This window comes from Mixophyes fleayi, chromosome 6 (assembly GCF_038048845.1).
Source record: "Mixophyes fleayi isolate aMixFle1 chromosome 6, aMixFle1.hap1, whole genome shotgun sequence".
Taxonomy (NCBI): Eukaryota; Metazoa; Chordata; class Amphibia; order Anura; family Limnodynastidae; genus Mixophyes; species Mixophyes fleayi.
In genome coordinates this window covers 175,585,416-175,605,510 of record NC_134407.1, presented here as the reverse complement: position 1 = coordinate 175,605,510, position 20,095 = coordinate 175,585,416, and the positions used below count along the sequence as shown (strand labels likewise).

The 20,095-nt window shown below is 41.3% G+C and overlaps 1 protein-coding gene across 8 annotated transcripts in view; it reads left to right on the top strand.

The window, feature by feature from the left end:
- The window catches only part of TANC2 (tetratricopeptide repeat, ankyrin repeat and coiled-coil containing 2), a 347,174-nt gene that overhangs the window by 320,703 nt on the left and 6,376 nt on the right, over positions 1 to 20,095 (top strand). For all 8 annotated transcript variants that reach the window (XM_075177370.1, XM_075177371.1, XM_075177368.1 and 5 more), the window contains 9 exons: positions 872 to 1,108; positions 3,407 to 3,592; positions 3,985 to 4,078; positions 4,314 to 4,447; positions 4,814 to 4,937; positions 5,755 to 5,930; positions 6,639 to 6,771; positions 12,205 to 12,296; positions 12,761 to 12,907. In XM_075177370.1, the coding sequence (XP_075033471.1) occupies positions 872 to 1,108; positions 3,407 to 3,592; positions 3,985 to 4,078; positions 4,314 to 4,447; positions 4,814 to 4,937; positions 5,755 to 5,930; positions 6,639 to 6,771; positions 12,205 to 12,296; positions 12,761 to 12,907 (1,323 nt within the window). The remainder of the gene's footprint in view (positions 1 to 871; positions 1,109 to 3,406; positions 3,593 to 3,984; positions 4,079 to 4,313; positions 4,448 to 4,813; positions 4,938 to 5,754; positions 5,931 to 6,638; positions 6,772 to 12,204; positions 12,297 to 12,760; positions 12,908 to 20,095) is intronic.

Below are 20,095 nucleotides of genomic sequence, written 5' to 3'. Positions count from 1 at the left end.
ATGAGCGCACTTTTACATTACACTTGGGATGGGGCATCTTAAATTTTTTTGCACTGCACCAATACAATTATAATATGGTGGAGAAGTGGGACCTGCCACACTTTTAACTGCTGGTTGCATTCACTCTCTAGTTGGGTGTATTACCTGCCTCAAGAGACTTCTTTCAGTGTGGGGGGGGGAGTTGCAGTACTCAGTCTTTACCCAGCACCCCATCCCCCTGCAAAGTTGAAGTTACTGTGTACTTAAATGCTCATATCTAGTTGGCGTTTTACAAGAGTTTTATTATCCCCAGTTATGGCTCCAGGCATTGGGCAGCACAGTGGCTAAGTGGTTAGCACTTCTGCCTTACAGCACTGGGGTCATGAGTTCATGTCCCGACCATGGCCATATCTGTGAGGAGTTTGCATGCTCTCCCCGTGTTTGTGTGGGTTTCCTCCAGGTGCTCCGGTTTCCTCCAACACTCCAAAAACATACTGGTAGGTTAATTGGCTGCTAACAATTTGACCCTAGTCTCTGTCTGTGTGTGTGTGTTGAGGGAATTTAAACTGTAAGCCCCAATGGGGCAGGGACTGATGTGAATGAGTTCTCTGTACAGCGCTGCGGAATTAGTGGCGCTTTATAAATAAATGGTATTAATAATAATTCACCTTGAAGCATGGTGGTTCAATCTGCATCAATAATCATACAGCTAAAAATGTATGCACTGAGCATGTGGCAGTTACTGTAAACCAACTACATAGGGTATTTATGTGACGTTAGATATGTGGAATTACAATCCCCCTTAATACTTGGCTTTTGTGAGTGAGATTATGTTTATTTCCTGTATGTCAGTTTTGTCCCCATCCTCACTGCTGTCCTTCCACATCCTCAGGTGAGCCGACTCCTAATCATGGGAGGAGCCAATGTTAATTACCGCACCGAGGTGCTGAACAACGCCCCCATCTTGTGCGTTCAGGCCCATCTGGGATACACTGAGATGGTGGCCCTGCTCCTAGAGTTCTCCGTCAATGTAGATGCTAGCTCGGAGAGTGGCATGACCCCTTTAGGATATGCTGCAGCTTCAGGTCATCTGACCATTGTCATGCTTCTGTGTAAGAGGAGAGCCAAGGTGAGTGCTGCTGCTCATTCACAGATGATCTGTATACATACATTCACTGACAGAACCAAGGACATTACTACAGTATGATTTGTGGGTGGGGTGGGGGTCGTCAGTGGTATAGTATGTTAAGGGCTCTTGGTGTAAATCCCCTCCTCTCACTCGTGCACTTTTCTGTACTGGAGAAGAAAATATGTTATCATCAAGAATTATTATTAACTTGATTTTCTTGTTCTGCACCGCACTCTGACTGTCAGATTACAGAACAGGAGAGTAAATAGCGCTCTGCTAACTAATGATAGCGCTTGCTGATAGGTGTCCTGACTCTCTCCATTGTTACCATGAATATTTGTAGGGCAGTTCAGTATTGACGCCGGTAGGCTCCGCCCCTTGGTCTTGTGCTCCCACTACTGCCATTTGTATATAGGAGGCATGCAGTAAAGATGTGGACATCTCTTAGCAATTTGTTTCACTAAATACAATGTGCAATTTTGATTATAGTTATAGAGTAGTGAAGTTGCCTTTCTCCAGATAAAGACACCTACGGACTCTTAGACAGTTTTGGACAGAAATAGGACTTAAGTAAACAAGAAAGAAATAAGCACTAAGTACCTACTGTGATTTTTTTGATTCTGATGGATGAATCAAAACTTGTTAAATCAGTTCAACAAATGGTTTTAAAAATTAAAGGTTAACTCACATACACTTGTTGTAGTAGCATCAAAATACGTCACAACATAAATAGTCTGATATTTATTAGGTACTTTGAATTTGATTGATGATATATGATGGCTTCAACTAGTATATTTTAAATAAGCTTCAGAAACGTCAGAACAGTAACTGATTGTAGTTAATACACTGTAAAAAAAATTTTGCAACTGCGCTAAAAGTTCTTAGCAAAATATAACTTGGCAGATGAGCAAAAGTTATTCTCAAATTTTATTTAATTAAAATCTAATTGTTAAAATCACATACCAGGAAGCTATTAACCTGTGAACTATGGTAGACATACAGATTCTTAAATGACCTAAAATGCAAACCTGGGGCTGATTCATGTCCAAACTTGCACGTATACTTACGCCCGTATTCAAATCCAATCGTATCGCAAGGTACGTGTCTATTGGAAGTCTGGAATAGACACTGGCATGGTTTGGGCGGGTCAGATATGTTTCCTATTTTGTTTGATTTTCCGGTTGAGAATGTTGGCAGGTACAGCAACGAAGCCAACTGTCTGTCCTGCAGTGAGCTCCCGACAGCATCTTCGGGTCATGCAGCGGTTCTCAGTTCACTACATTTCTAAACATACCGCACTTGAGGCTGCTTTAGATCAGCCATCCTCTTTTCAGCGCCACTCAGTGGTACAACACAATCGCTGTTATGCCAACGTGCAACTTTCATCATTACTTTATTTCACAAAATATGAGTTCATATGAGTCTCCTACAACCTGCCAGCGGTTGTCCACATGTCGACACATTACGAGACATACTGGCAGGTTGTAGGTGGCTCATATTTTGTGAAATAATTTATTTCTTACTCTTTGGAATGTAAATTGTGTTTTCACACATTTCAAAGTCATGTTGCTTTTATATTCGCTGGTGTGATTTGACAATACCGTTCCTTATGTTATAGTCTATTGTTGTTCATACTTTAATGTGCTCTTTCTTATTAACGGTTTCTATTAGTTTTCTTTTTTACCCGATTAGTGTTTCAGGGGGTGTATGTGTGTATTACAATATGTCTAAGTACTGCAATTATGCCCTTGTCAGTACTAGCATTCCAGTGACACTATATACATAACTATATACATATATACTGTCAATATAGCGGAGCTAAAATAAAGATTGTTTTAATTGGAAGTCTCCAGAGTTAGATTGAACTGTGTTTTGTATAGTGACTCTGAGATCCCCTGGCAATTCCGTTACCAATAACTGTCCTACAACACTAATGAAGCAGAAACTGTAATTTAGTGTTGCCAAGAGTTAATTAGATGGTATGTTCTATGTCTCTGTGTCTGTATTGTGTTACATGTGTCCTGCACATAAGCACCCTGCTGCGGGCGAGGCCATGGAGAAAGAGCTGCATACAGTGCAGACATTCTGTCCTCACCCCCGCATGTGCCAGTGTCTGGGAACCCTACCAAAGCCTGCAGGTTATGCACTTGACAGTTAACTGGCTGCCAGACAAGTTTGACAACAAGAGGGAAACACAACAGAATGGGATAAACTTTCACCAGTTCATGTTCTGCACTTCCTCTGCTCCCTTCTTTCTCTGGCCTCATACTTTGTTCTCTCACCACTCCATGCCTACAGGTGGATCTCCTCGATAAGAACGGCCAGTGTGCGCTGGTCCATGCTGCTCTGCGGGGCCATCTGGAGGTAGTAAAATACCTCATCCAGTGCGACTGGACTATGGCTGGGCAGCAGCCTGGAGTACTGAAGAAGAGTCAGGCCATCCAGCAAGCTCTGATTGCAGCTGCCAGCATGGGATACTCAGAGGTGAGACAGGTTACCAATGTTGGATTGGTTAAGCTTATTTTCTTACAGTCTGCTGTATATACCCCCCCTGCGCCCAGACTATTCTAACCATTAAAATAATAATCAGACCTGAAGAAGGCCTGCTGCTTGTTCATGCTGGCAATGGTAGTTGTAGCCTTGTATTCATGTTACAGAACTAGACGCACAAGACTCATTTCCACCTCTTGATAGCCGAACTGCCGAGAACAAGACTGAACATTTCTCTCAAAGAAAATCTATAGCAAATTCCACCTCCTTGATTTAAGGGAACATTGTTCCTATTAACAAAATCATTCTTCTACCTAAGGTGGAAATGATATGATTAATAAGTTTTATTACTGGTGCATAGACTATCTGCTATTTTACTTTTGCAGATTGTTTCCTACCTCTTGGACCTACCAGAGAAGGATGAAGAGGAGGAACAGAGAGCTCAGATCAACAGCTTTGATGGGCTGTGGGGTGAGACAGGTAAGTGCTTTGGAGAGAGGATCGTCCAGACTACAGAGAGCTTATGAGGCAAATTTATAATAACTCTACTTCATGCAATCACTTTATTATAATACACATGTCGGAAACTTCATCCACCCTGTCCCTCTTTTCCTACTCTGTTTCACTGTACTCCAACTCTTTTCCAATATGAACTTACCACTTCCCAATATTTTCCTTTCCCATCTTGATCTTCTGCCATTTCCTCTTGTCACAGCATTAACAGCTGCAGCTGGTCGTGGGAAGCTTGATGTTTGCCGTCTACTCCTAGAGCAGGGGGCAGCTGTATCACAGCCTAACCGTAGAGGTGTTGTCCCAATATTCAGTGCTGTACGTCAAGGACACTGGCAGGTAATACTCGGCATCCTATCAACGTAGAGAATTGCTGTCTGGTTCTATTATACGATGCTGCCTTGTCGGGTACATAATAGAAACAAAGAAATTCCATTTCCCTTCTATTTTATGTCAGAGACGGGATGAACGCACACAGATCCAAATTTGTGTGTTCTGGTGGGACTTGTAATGTGTATTTGTATAGCATAGGTGCCACCAAATGAATATCTTTGAAAGACCACGTTATATATATTAAAAACACTTTAAAATATGCCCAGGGAGGCAAACCCCATCTTGTATTGAATACTCTGTATGATAACCAATTATTGCGCCTTGTGCTGACTAATACAAGGCAAAGGAACTATAAAACTCTTTCTCTTACAGATTGTGGACTTGCTACTTACACACGGTGCAGATGTTAACATGGCAGACAAGCAGGGTCGAACGCCACTAATGACCGCAGCATCTGAAGGACATGTAGCCACTGTGGAGTTTCTGCTGGCACAAGGTTGGTATACATTGGTTTATTGGGATATTGTGTTAAAACTACAGATCTTTATCTGCAAATTCATACAGAACAAACTTTTGTAAGGAAGAATAGTGATACTCAAGATGCAAGTTGCTCAATCACCTTATAAGCAAAGAAGAACCTGCTTTCACTAGGTAGCAGTAGTTTGATTCTTAATAGACATTTTGCGGTTCCTAGTGAAATGGTGGTTTGCATTCTCATGAATATTAGTCCAGCCCAACAAAGTGGCTGCCTGCTCTGTGTGTAGATGACAGGGTGTGCTTGATTTCATTAGGAAATCTTGTATGCAGTGTGCGAAAATGCACTTAAGAAATCCATGCTGTCACTGACTGACTGTATTGCAGTATACAGGGCATCATATTTATAGGTTACCATCAGACAATCTAGAATGCTATTGCTAGTTCTGTTACGTTAAATATGGAGTGGGGGAGTGAGTGGCTGGACAATCTAGAATGCTATTGCTAATTCTGTTACGTTAAATATGGAGTGGGGGAGTGAGTGGCTGGACAATCTAGAATGCTGTTGCTAATTCTGTTACGTTAAATATGGAGTGGCTCCAGATTTCTTTTTGTTAAAATATTTTGATACAGAGTAATCTGTTTGAGGATTCAGATGATAATTTGAGGATGTTTTAAATGTTAAATCCAGTCATGTATTGGAGTTTATAGTCCTGGTTGTAGCTATATGGGATATATATTTCAGGCAGAGATGGATGGACTTTTCGTGAAAAAAAAACAAAAAACAGTCTTCTTTTATTGTTTTAATCCAAGAATTGGTGTATTGTCCCACTTTTAAGGAGCTTCCATAGGCCTCATGGACAAGGAAGGACTGACAGCGCTAAGCTGGGCCTGTCTCAAGGGACATCTCGCTGTGGTGAGGTCGCTGGTGGAAAGCGGGGCTGCCACTGATCATGCTGACAAAAATGGACGCACACCCCTGGACCTGGCAGCCTTCTATGGAGATGCTGAGGTGGTGAGTAAACGTTGTCGTAAGTCATGGACTATTCTGCGATGATGAGTGAGACAGATCAGGCCTTGACCGTAGATGTATTGTGTTATACGTTAGATGGAGATTTGGCACTGTAGTAGGAAGAAGATTTAGCTTCTTGTCATTGACTGCAATAATTGTAGTAACAACGAGATGCGATTGAATGAAATTGCACCGACATAAAACAGGAATTAGCATCTTTTGAATGATGCATCATGTAAGAGTAACAGGTAGAATATGAGAACATAGTTGACTTTCAAAGACTTTTAGTAGATTGTGGATGCATTCTCTAGTGCTGAAAATTTAATGAAAAAGACTTGTGCAATTTCAGTATCTATCTGTCAAACCTGATCATGGGTTAAAATCACGTGGGATTAGTCTCTTAATGTAACACACAGCCCCTTATGGACCAACCGATATATGTAGCGCTTTCCTGTAGCTTCCATCAGTCCCAGGAACACATAACACAGATAAAAGCGGATACTGTTCAGAATTGTCCATATAGCATAGCTCAACCCCTTATTAAACAGTCTTTGATGCTATTGAATACTTGCTTGCTGAACAGTTACAGATACATTACATTTGGACTCCACAATTATAACTGAACTATTAATGAATTTCCTCTGGTCAAGGATCACCAGTCGTCTTCTCAAAGGAATGATAAAGTGACATTTGTCTCCTTTCCATCTGCAGGTCCAGTTCCTGGTGGACCATGGTGCAATGATAGAACATGTGGATTACAGTGGAATGCGCCCACTAGATAGAGCCGTGGGCTGCAGGAACACCTCTGTTGTGGTGGCTCTCCTGAAGAAAGGAGCCAAAATAGGTAGGTGAAATTGTGGTGACATGCCACCACTGCCACCGTGTCCCAAATAAAAGTGCAGTTGTCCAAATGTTAAGTTTCCCATTCTGTTTAATGTTACTATACGTAGGCTTGCATGTTCCTGTCAGCTTCAGCTGCATACTGTGCTTCTGTTACAATTTGGACCTCTGAGCACCTATAGTCCAAACACCAGAAGAGCAGCTATTAACTGCACTGCTAAACCACCTGTCAGCCAACAGCCTTCCCTTTACTAGTAACTATTTTGGTGCTTGGCAAAGTAGAGCAGGATCCCTGGATAATCCCACTGCTGCCAGAATCTGTCCCTGCGTGTTTTAATGTCCATGATTTTGGTGAGCTGCGTTCCTCGCTCCCCAGTCACTCTGCTGCTTGTTGACGATCTGCTGCTCAGACATTAAGCTTCTGTGCTCGCTGCTCTCTCACTCCTGCTACATGGTTTGTTTTCTCTCCCCCGTCACTCCATCCGATTACTCTCCACACTCTGTCACTCACTACCTACGTCTCTGTTGCTTTTTGACACCCGGTTGTTTTACCCCTCCTTTTCCCTTCTTACCCAATTTTCATCTTTTGTGCACTACACCACGTCCCTTTTGTTTTGTCTCTCTTCTTTTCTTTCATGATCTCCTATCCAAATTTTCTAATGTCCCTCATCTCCTGACTATATTTGTCTCTCTCGTACAATTCTATCCAACTTGTCTCTTCCTCCCCTACTCCTGTTCTACAACCCTTTATTCCATTTATCACCACCTTTTTTCCACTCTCCTTTCCTTCTACATTTTCTTTTTCAATTCTGTCCCTATTTGCTGCTTTAAGGCTGTCAGACCTTACCAAGTCGGCCAAAAGGTTAGAACTTGCTCCCTTCTCACAGCTTTGCTCCGCATGCCTTACTCACTTTTACTAAACACGCAAGTTGACTGAGCACTTTATCACTGACAGACTAGTGTAGGCATTCCTCAACCACTCCGCATAGGAGCAATTTAAATATAAGTAAAATGTACCTGCCCTATACATGATGATGCCCACGGGTTTGATTACACTGAATAAAATCATTTGTCACATTCAGAACTACTTTGTCTATGTATGTGCTCTACTAGGTCCCCCTAGTGGCTATGTTGTTGTATCCCTTTTGAGATGACACACCCACAGATATAGCCACTGTTACTGTCCAAAGTGCTGAATTCTTGTTCAAAAAAGGCAGATATATTTTTGATATATTTGCTTGTCTGTACTAACTCTAAAGTGTATATAGCGTATATTTGTATTCCAGCTTTGTAAGCTCTGTATTCAATATTGATACACAGGCAAAAGTAAACTGCAATCTAAATGACTCTTTCATGTTTGTTGAATACTGAAATGTTACAAAGCACATCATAATTGATAAATAATAATTCTCATTTAACAGCATGTGCAGGTACTTCATGTCCATGCTGGGTATCCAGAGGTTCTCAGGCATCCAATTGAGGGACACTTGTGACATTGGGATATAGAAATCAGCTAGGAGTGGGGGCAGTTTAAATATTTGAACTGTAATATCCAGCACCTTAAGGAGCATCCGGAAGTGCCCGCAGTGCGGGGACCATGTTAGGTTGGTGCTTCCAGCAACTTTATTTATCAATATTAACATTGACTGACCACATTGAGGGCTGTTGCAAGGGACTGCTACAGGAGTACCATCATACATCACAGAGGGCTGTGCCATACTGGAGCGGACATTGAAGGTGCAGTGTGATGCCTCCAATGATGTCTCTCACCATTGGATTTCTCTATGGGGCTGGTCACTGTCGTCGCAGATAATGACTGGGGGTGCTGTGCAGCGGCTGCAGGAATGCAGTTGCTGTACCATCGTTCACTAGACAGCATCCTCGGGGAGGTACACTCTCTCCCAGCTTTGTGCTCCAAGTTCAGGGACTGTGATTTATTAGGAATGGCAATCCTTTAGTTAGCCTGCGGCTGGGTCAGTTGGCGGTTGTTGAGGAGTAAGCCCATGCTAGTTTGGGGAGGGTGGATTCTGAGTAAATCAGTTTTCTGGTCTGCATAGCAAGTTCGCCTTCATTTTTATTGACTGGGTTCTGCTTATTGTATTCTAAAATTTGCGTTTTTGCTATGTTAGATGAGTAGTTCTTTCATAAGTATCCTTGATGTCTAAAGACACCATATGCTCAACCCTTTCTATTCTATTTAGTAATGATCACAGGGACTTCACCTTGAATCTGTCCAGCCAAAGTTTAGTGTTTAAGGTTTCCTTCAAAATGGGCATAAATGATGTTTGAACCAACATTAGTAAAGTTTGAGTAAATCCCTGCTTGGGTGATCTGTTGATCAAAACAGAATTCTAAAATGTGCTTCAGGCCCATGTGCAGGAGATGTGTGAATTCTTAATCTCAAAAAGTCCAGTGGGTGATCATTTTGGGTCTTCTCCTCAATACCAAGAAACAGAGGGTGTTTTTATGGTCAAGACAATTCTGTCCTTGCACAACATAGCAAAAGTTTCTGCTCACAGACAGACTTCTGTACATTTCTGTATGATGTTGTTGGATAATATGGTCTCAACCTTCATGGTGGTCTAGTTGGCTCAGTTTTTTGCAAGATCGTTCCAACTAGAACTCATCTCGAAGTTGAACGTCACCTATCCTGCATTTGGGAGTGTACTCTGGTGACTATGGACGGCAGCCTTCTCTACTTGGAGGAGCTGTCATTCTTCATGACCGCTTTCAGGGTCTTTGGAAGAGTTAAGACCCACATAAACATGTTAGAATTGCAAGCAGTGTTCTGTGCTCTAGCCAGCTCAGAACATTTGTTGCAGGAGAAAGGTCAGTGAAGAAACAGTCAGACAGTGCCATGGCTGTAGCATACCTCAACCACCAAGAAGGCACAAGAAGTCCTCTTGCCATGTGAAATACAAGGAAGATCCTGGGTGGAAAGGAATGTTCAGCCATCATGGCCATCTTCCTCCCAAGGATAGAGATCTGGGAAGCAGACTTTTTGAGCAGACAAGACTGTTCACCTAGATGAATGGTCCCTTCACCCAGAATGTGGGCTCAGCCGAACGTCAATATGATGGCGTCTCGGTTAAGCCACAAGATGGATTTTTTTTTTCTTCAAGAGATCCAATGGTTTTCTTAGTAGAGGCAGTTAAGTCTTGTTTAATTATTCCACCAATTGCAATGCATTCGCAGATTTTCAAGAGAGTCAAAAGAGAGGTGGTTCGGGTCATTCTTGTGACACATTGGCCACGAATATCCTGGTACGCCGTCCTGATGCCAGGATGACGTGGCATCTGCTTCTCAGACCAGACTTGTTAAGTCAAGGGCCATTTCTGCACCAAGGTTTTCAGCGACAACATTAGCAGCTTATGCCATTAAAGCTAGATTCTTAGAGCAACACGTTTGTCTGACAGTGTGGTCCAAGCCATGCTTAAGTCAAAGAAATCAATTTTGGACAAGAATTACCACAGAATATGAAGAAATTATATTGCCTAGTGCAAAAAAGATCGGCTTTTGTCCAAAGAAGCCTTTTTTGCCAGACTTTGAAACATTTTTACAAGATGCACTGCATATATATTCTCCTTACGTTTTTTCCGATGGCTCTCAACATTTGAACCTTTGGATGAAGTAGACTTAAAGTTTTTTACTTGGAAAACTGTTTTTCTTTTAGCTATTTCAACAGCTATAAAAGTTTCAGAGCTTGGCAGCCTTGTTCTTCAAGTTTCCTCCTCTTATATTCCATGAGGATAGTCTTTCCTTTCAGCCTAAGGTGGTCTTGAAATTTCTTCCTTAACCAAGACATAGTGATTCTGGCCTTGGTCCACTGTAGATCTCCGAGGCAGAGTGCTTTCTTCAGTCTCTGGATGTGGTCAGGGCTTGAGGACCTATATACTTATAATATTCACAATACAGAGACTCTTTTGGCCCTTTTATGAGGCACATAACAAAGGTTGTCCGGTATCCAAGATATCCATTGGGAGATGGATTACATCAGTAACAATCAGGTTTATAGGTGACCAGGACAATCTGTTCCAGAAATTCTCAGGACTCGCTCCACCAGGAGAGGTGGGGCTGCAGAGCACACTGCCTCGGCTGATCAACTGCCGGACTATTACATGGTCCTCAGATCACACATTTACCAAATTCTATAAGCATAATATGTTTGCATCTAGGGGTGCCAGTTTTGGTGCTTTGCATCGATTGTACTGCGCGTATCCACCCATAAGTGTTGCTTTCCGGGGTCCACCAATTGGATGTCTGATAAAATAGGATTTTATACTTACAATAAACCCTTTAACGTAAGTATTTAATCTTGAAGCCCACTCTTTAGGTTCTAGTTCTCTTTATCTGATTGGCGTTTGTGGGAGAACATAGTTATTTCCTTGTTCATGTGTTTTCCCTACTCTGTAATGTGGGGCTAAATTAGAAAGTAACTTATGCCCCGACAGGTATGCTGGGGAATGACCTATAATTCAATTATTTAAAATGCCCGCACTCCTGTCTGCACTCTTTACCCCAATGTTTCCCGTGTGCCCCAATGGTTAAGAGAAAAGATTTAACATAAATAAAAAATCCTTAGTTTTCATAGTACAATAGTTTACAAAAGAGGGGATAATCTGTAATGAAAGAATTATATAGATGTTCTAAGGAGAACTGAAAGGAAACCAAGTTGGTTTTCCTTGTCTCAAGAGCACATAGTCTATTTAGGTGTAAGGCAAAACATGGAATATAATCTAATAGAAATATAGTATGTGCTAAATATAATAATGAAACTACTACTGGTATACCACGCTTTTGCTCCAGGCCCTTAGTCTTCCATACTGTATCGCTATACTTTCTTACTGACATTTCTTTCTCTAATGCCAGGGCCTATAAAATGCAAATGAGAGGTGCTAATCACATTTTTGTAAGCATTCTAATAGTGTAAAATGTTTCCTGACACTTAGCTTTTGTGGCAGAATAGAAAAGGCCATTGTAAAAAGTTCTTTTCGTACATATATTCAGCCAGACACACGTTCTCTGAAAACACCAGTTACATTTTAAATGGGAATAGTGAGTTACACTCTTTACATGTAGTACTAATATGCAGATACATATGTTCCAAAGTTTTTCATCAGTGTCCCCACTATCTCTCACTTTAACATTTTCCTGTCCTCTCTCATTTCTGCAACTCCACTCTCAACAAAGAGTCTCCCAAGTTTCTTTACACCACTTTACATTGCACCTATATTTGTTTCCCGGGTCCCCGTATTTATCTCTTTACCCATCCTACACCCAGCCCAGTCCCTTTGTTTCACCCTATCCTCTGTCTCCCATTTGTATGGCCCCGATGTTGTATCTTCTTCCTCCTCTTAATTTTTCTCCGCTCTCCTATTTGGTTCTTCCCTTGCATTGTATTAGTTTTTTTACCCATCATGCATCCTGTACACTACAGGTCCAGCCACCTGGGCCATGGCAACGTCCAAACCAGACATCATGGTCATTCTGCTGAGTAAACTGATGGAGGAGGGAGACATGTTCTACAAGGTGAGAATGATTTGTGGGAGTGATGGAAGATGAGGTGTAGGGTAAGACCATAATGGGTAGCAGATGGGGAAAATTCATTTTTGATACTTAAGGATAGAAGGAGTTGATAGAGTTTAAATGTTCCCGAAGTGAGTATGATAAAAGTAATAGGAAAAGATGAGCCGTAGTGTTTGAGGAATTATGGAGCATAGAATTCACGATATCAAGGACAATTGGATGAAAGACAATTGGGCATAGACACCAAGAAAGCAGAATAATAGGATGGTGGAAAGTTGGGTATCAATGGACTTTACATACAAAGACAATGGTACTTAAGGAAAGGTTATTGATAAAGGGGAACAGTGAAAGAAAAAGGTTGAATGGAGAGGTGAGGTATGGACTATGGACAGAAGATGGCAAATGGCTAAAGGTTGGCGTGATAGAGAACATAGTATTTGTGAGATCCAATCCCTTTACTCCCTCAGAAAGGGAAGGTAAAAGAAGCCGCACAGAGATACCAGTACGCCATGAAGAAGTTTCCTCGTGAGGGATTCGGAGAGGATCTAAAGACTTTTCGAGAACTGAAGGTGTCACTTTTACTCAACCTTTCCCGTTGTCGCCGGAAGATGAATGTGAGTAATCAACTCTTTACCACTAATTACTACTTACTACTAGACATAGTTGACTTTTTTAAATAGGGAATATGATTTATAAAAGAATGCAATTACTTTAAAGCTGTATGAAATTTATTCCAATACTTTTTGAAATGCACAGTTTGATTGTTTATATTTTTAAGAAATCGTTATTGAATTTGTGGCGGGTGTGGAAAAAATGTTGCAAAGTAAGAATGCTTTCTAAAATAGAGGTGTTAATAGTTTTCAAAGTGAGTGAACAGCATCAAGTATTCTAGGTACACTTGCAGACAGTTTTTGAAGGAACTCTGCAGGGAGGTTGTTCCAAACATCTTGGAGAACTAACCACAGATTTTTCCTTTGATATAGGCTTGCTCTTAACCTAATCCCAGACAGAGTCGATGATGTTGAGATCAGAGCTCTGTTGGGGATATATCATCACTTTCAGGACTCCTTGTTCTTCTTGAAGATAGTTCTTAATGACATTGGTTGTATGTTTGTGGTCGTTATCCTGCTGCAGAATAAAGTTAAAGCCAATCAGTCGCCTCACTGATGGTACTGCATGAAGGATAAGTATCTGCCTGTATTTCTCAGCATTGAGGACACAATTAATTCTGCCCAAATCCATTTGCTGAAATACAACCTCAAACTTGCAGGGAACTTCCACCATGCTTCACTGTTGCCTGTAGACGCTCATTATTGTACTGCTCTCCAGCCCTTCGTTGAACAAAATGCTTTCTGTTATAGCCAAATATTTCAAATTTTGACTCCTCAGTCCAGAGCACCAGCTGCCATTTTTTCTGCACCACAGTTCCTATGTTTTAGTGCATAGTAGAGTCGCTTGGCCTTGCTTCTACGTCGAAGGTATGGATGTTTTTTTGCCTGCAATTCTTCCATGAAGACCACTTCTGGCCAGACTTCTCTGATCAGTAGATGGCTGTACCTGGGTCCCACTGTTTTTTTCCAGTTCTGAGCTGGTGGCACTGCTGGACATCTTCTGATTTCAAAGGGAAGTAAGCATGATATGTCTTTCATCTGACGCACTAAGTGTCCTTGGCCGACCACTTTGTCTATGGTCGTCAGCGTTGCCTGTTTCTTTGTTCTTCTTCAAAAGAGCTTGAACAGCACAACTTGAAACCCAAGTCTGCTTTATACTGCTTCAGGATGGTCTCTCCCAAGCAAAGATTTCAACTACCTTGTGTCTTGTTGCTGTGCTCAGTCTTACCATGGCGACATAAACTGTCTTCCACAACCTCATCTTTCCTCACCCAGTTTTAAGCTTTCTACACAGCTGTTTCTGTTTGTTAATTACTGTGTTTCAACCTACATATGAAAATGATGAACATTATCACCTGTTTGCTATGATTGGTTGATCATACACCTGACTATAATCCTACAAAATCCCTGACTTTGTGCAAGTGTACCTAGAAGAATTGATGCTGTTTTGAAGGCAAAGGGTGGTCACACCAAATATTGATTTGATTTAGATTTGTCTTCTGTTCATTTACTTTGCATTTTTAATTGATAACAACAAAACTATTAACACTTCTATTTTTAAAAGCATTCTTACTTTGCAGCATTTTTTCTACACCTGCTGAAAACTTCTGCACAGTAGTGTGTGTGTGTGTGTGTGTGTGTGTGTGTGTGTGTGTGTGTGTGTGTGTGTGTGTGTGTGTATTATAATTAAATAATATACACATATCAGCCACAACAATAAAACCACCTGCCTAATATTGTGTAGGCCTCCCTCCTGCCACCAAAACAGCTGTGTCAAGGCATAGACTCTGCAAGACCTGTGAAGGTGTCCTGTGGTATCTGGCACACAGACGTTAGCTGCAGATCCCTTAAGTCCTGTAAGTTGTGAGATGGGGCCTCTATTGCTCGGACTTGTTTTTCCAGCACATCCCACACATGCTCATTCGGATTGAGATCTGGAGAATCCGGATGCCAAGTCGCCACCTTGAACTCTTTGTCATGTTCCTCAAATGATTCCAAAACTCTTTTTGCAGTGTGGCAGGAAACATTATCCTGCTGAAAGAGTCCACTGCCATCAGGGAACACCGTTACCATGAAGGGGTGTACTCTGCAACAATGTTTAGGTAAGTGGTACTTGTCAAAGATAACATCCACATGAAGGCCAGGACCCATGGTTTCCCAGCAGAACATCGCCCAGCGCATCACACTGCCTTCACCTGCTTGCCTTCTCCCATAATGCATCCTGGTGTCATCTCTTCCCCAGGTAAATAATGCACATGCACCCAGCTGTCAACATGAAAGTGCGATTCCTTAGACCAGGCCACTTTCTTCCAATGCCCTATGGTCCAGTTCTGACCTTCACATGCCCATTGTAGGCTCTTTTGGTGGTGGATAGAGGTCAGCATGGGCACTCTGACCGATCTGCGGCTACATAGCCCCATATGTAGCAAGCTGCGATGCACTGTGTGTTCTGACACCTCTTCTGTGGGATTGACCAGATGGCTAGCCTTGCCCCCCACCCGCATCAATGAGCCTTGGGCACACATGACTCTGTCACCGGTTATCCTTCCTTGGACCACTTTTGGTAGGTACTAACCACAGCATACCAGGAACACCCCACAACACCTACAGTTTGGAGATGCTCTGACCCTGTCGTTTAGCCATCAGAAATTGGTCCTCGTCAAAGTTGCTCAGATCCTTACGCCTGGCCAGTTTTCCTACTTCCAACACATCAACTTCAAGAACTGACTGTTAACTTGCTGACTAATATATCCCCCACCCCTTGACAGGTATCGTGTAACAAGATAATCATTGTTATTCACTTCACTTGTCATTGGTTTTAACGTTGTGGCTGATCGGTCTATGTATAATATTAAAGTTCTGAGGCTTACAAATATGCAGGAAAGATTCTCTCTGGTAATCAAGGAGCAGAGTGTGGGAGAAAGGTGATAATCTGCTGGAGAAGCATATTTACTGCAATTGCTGTGTTGAATGTAAATTATAGAGCATATAGCTGTGTAAACTCTTTCAGCCAGTACATCATTCCATAGTTTTATGTTGTGTGTAACCTTTCAGTCTAAAAGGATGTAGAGAAATCAGCATGGGTTTCTAACACATACAGTACATTCTCTCTATTACAGTCATGGCCAAAAGTTTTGAGAATAACACAAATATTATTTTCCTGCAGCCTCAGTTTTTATGATGGCATTCTACATATACTCCAGAATGTCATGAAGAGTGATCAGCTGAATTGCAATTAATTTCAAAGTCCCTTTTTGCCATGACAGTGAACTTTATCCCAAAAACAACCTTTTTACTGCATTTCAGCCCTACCACAAAAGGACCAGCTAACATCAGATCAGTGATTCTCTCGATAATACAGGTGAGAGTGTTGACGAGGACAGGGCTGGAGATCACTCGGTCATGCTGATTGAGTTAGAATAACAGACTGGAAGCTTTAAAAGAAGGGTGGTGCTTGAAATTATTGTTCTTCCTCTGTTAACCATGGTTATCTGCAAGGAAACACGTGCAGTCATCATTGCTTTGCACAAAAGGGCTTCATAGGCAAGGATATTGCTGCTAGTAGGATTGCACCTAAATCAACCATTTATCGGATCATCAAGAACTTCAGAGAGGTTCAATAGTTGTGAAGAAGGCTTCAGGGCACCCAAGAACGTCCAGCAAGCGCCAGGACCATCTCCTACATTTGATTCGCTGATGAATCCCCTTTCAGATTGCTTAGGAGCATCTGGAAAAACGCTTCTCCGGAGAAGGAAAGGTGATCGCTACCATCAGTCCTGTGTCCTGCCAATAGTAAAGCATCCTGAGACCATTCATATGTGGGGTTGCTTCTCAGCCAAGGGAGTGGGCTCACTCACAATTTTGCCTAAGAACACAGCCATGAATAAAGAATGGTACCAAAACATCCTCCAAGAGCAACTTCTCCCAACCATTCAAGAACAATGCCTTTTCCAGCATGTTGGAGCACCTTGCCATAAGGCAATAGTGATAACTAAGTGGCTCGGGGATCAAATCATCAAATTTTGAGTCCATGTCCAGGAAACTCCACGGACCTTAATCCCATTCAGAACTTGTAGTCAATCCTCAAGAGACGGGTAGACAAACAAAAACCCACAAATTCTGATTAAACTCCAAGCATTGATTTGGCTGGAATGGGCGGCCATCAGTCAGTATGTGGCCCAGAAGTTGATGACAGCATGCCAGGATGAATTACAGAGGTCTTCAAAAAGAAGGGTCAACACTGCAAATATTGACTCTTTGCATAAACTTAATGTAATTATCAATAAAAGCCTTTGACACTTATGAGATGCTTGTAATTTTATTTCAGTATACCATAGCAATTTATGACAAAAAGGTCTAAAAACACTGAAGCAGCAAACTTTGTGAAAACCAATACTTGTGTCATTCTCAGAACTTTTGGCCATGACTGTACAGTTCATGAAGCATAGTCACAGTGACTAGTATATATAATGGACTCTATGTACAGGAAATTGTATAGCTCTCAATCACTGGCAGGTGTTTGAAGAGACAGTAAATATTTTACATTGGTACTGCTGTACTATGCAATGCTAAGAAAATTCTTAATATGTTTTGTTTGGTTTTTTTTGTTGATTTTTAACATTCTGCTATGGGAGTGATGTGTTTTGTCTTTGTATGACAAATTATTAAATCTTCATCTAGGAATTGTGTAAAGACCTCGTAAATGCACATTATGAAAAAATATTCATACATATTGAGCAGCATTTATGAAGCCAACCTGTGAATGAATGATGCTTCTATATATCCTGAGCACTTTACGAATGATAACCACACACAGTATCTACAGTCCCCTCAGACCTAAAGTGGGTGGAGTTTGAGGGGCGCCATTCATGTAAACCATGCTTACAGTTCAGGAAGGTGGTTCTGAAGCTGTATAGATCTCCCACTGTTTTCAAATGAAGCCAGAGCTGTTTGTCATTACCTGTACTTCTCTATATTGTATTATGAGATGTGTGTCCTGATGATTGTAAACCTAGGCTGGGGAGGGGGGGTGTTTACATATTATTCCCTGTGGTTCACAGGTGATAGTTTAATCATGTATTCCTTAGCTGTATATTGAAATGTTGGTTCTGAGCTGGCTCTAGTCAGCCCAATACAACCTGTCATTGAATACTTCCATTTACATGCAGATTACTGTGACTGGTTACGTTGCTCTTTGAATAACTAGATAGTGCTGCACTGCTAAGGGCAAGATAGGCTGGTCCTTGATACCCACGCGCCTCAATGGGTCTCGAGGCGCCCACGACGCTGTCGCCGGCAAATTCTGCTATTCTGTTGTCACACGACTGCTTTTATATTGTCACGCTGCTTTTCCTAATGTATAATGACGACGTCAGAAATATATGCCTACATTTTAAACTAAGGTTTTGTTATGCTTTTTTATGTACACAAAATATTAAAATGACCGGGGAAGAGGATGACAATAGGGGAAAGTGGAAGGTGTTGCCCAAACGTGGGGGTCGCAGAGCTTCCACTGCACAAAAGCTTTTCATGGAAACCACCTAGCAAATTTTATTATCCATTGCTTTGAATGGGACTTCATTTGCTGACTGTGGCACACAGCAATCAGATACCAGTAAATCTGTGTAATTAACCTCTTAATGACCAGAACTACGTTGTAGCTTCTTGACCAGACACGTATTGGGATTTAGCTGAGTGCTGGTTAAACCGGAATACTTTATCTGTTAATAAATTCACAGTCTCTTATTGTTTTAGGATTATATGGACTAAAGTAGACAAAATAGTTAGAAACCAGCAATAAATAAATAAATTCATGATTAATAATTATTTTCAAGCAATTCGTGCGTGCCCAGAAATCTGTACTAAAATGTGTTCTTCTCCTAGTGTTGTTTTCTGTGCTTTAGTTCTAGGGGCTAGAAGTGAATATTGAGGTGTTTTTATAGTTTTTTATTAGCGTATTCGCTCCAGTTTGTCCCACAGAGACCTATTCCAGGACACCAGAGGCCCAGTATTTCTCACTCTTGCAGGGGAGTCGCCCTAGCATTCTATTGAATGCGATACAGCAGTGATTGTGTGTCTTGAACCTGTAATTGCGGATGTATTGTAGCCAAAAAAAGAAAGAAAAATATTAGAATTAAAAATTAGCAACCCATAATATTACAGTCACCCTACTGAGAGCAGAAAAGGGAATGTTTTTCAGTTTGGTTTGCCTAATTATTGGTCTTCTGCAATTCACAAATCGTCTAAAATTGTAAAGCCTTAAACACTGTAAATAAATAGTGTAAATTTAAATTAAATTGTGTAAATTTGTTAAATTTCTGACACTTTGCATAGAATTTGTTTCAGAACCATATAATAGAATAATACTTTACAAGTGAACTTCCTGACACACACACCTTTTTCACGTTGATTTCTGATTACCAAAATGGATAAAATTTAAATTCTGAAGTGTGCCGACTAGTTTTACTCAATTTAATAATGACTAAATATTCAGGAGTTATACTTTCTATACACTCTGGACAGGGACAGTTTTATGCACGGATAACATGGGGCATGCTACTTAGCAATGCCCCATCTAGCCATACATGACCTCTGTGCTATAGAACTAGTCATCTTTACTAGGAACCTGTGCCTTGAATCCTAGTGATTGGATAGGCTACATTCTCATGTTAACCGCACAGAATATGGCTGCTGCCACTGTGTGTGTAGGTGACAGGTGCTCTTTATAAATACCTTCATGAATAACCTTATTTTAATACCATTCTGATGTGGTAGATTAGCTATCTAATCACCAGATATCTCCCTGGTGACCAACTGTGTATTGATGAGGAGCGCTGAGCAGTTCTACCAATACATCACATGTCCAGTGTCATGATGTGTACGTCCTTCCATCTTTATGCATGGTGGATTCTCTATATAGCTCCATTGCTGTGTTTCTCCCATCCTATAAGTGTTGTTACATGCCTGATATGTTAGATTGGAATGGCTAACAATCTCCTTAATTGTATTTTTCCAATAAGATTTTTCATAATTATCCTGTTCCTTTGGTTTTGCTTTTTCTTTTGCACCCTTCCCACCTTCCGATTTCACTCCTTCTGCCTGGTGTCCTTTCAGCATTCTCACATGGATTTCTTCTCTTGCTTTGTTACACACAAATCTCTATCCTTCCTTGTGCATCAATGTCACAGCTAT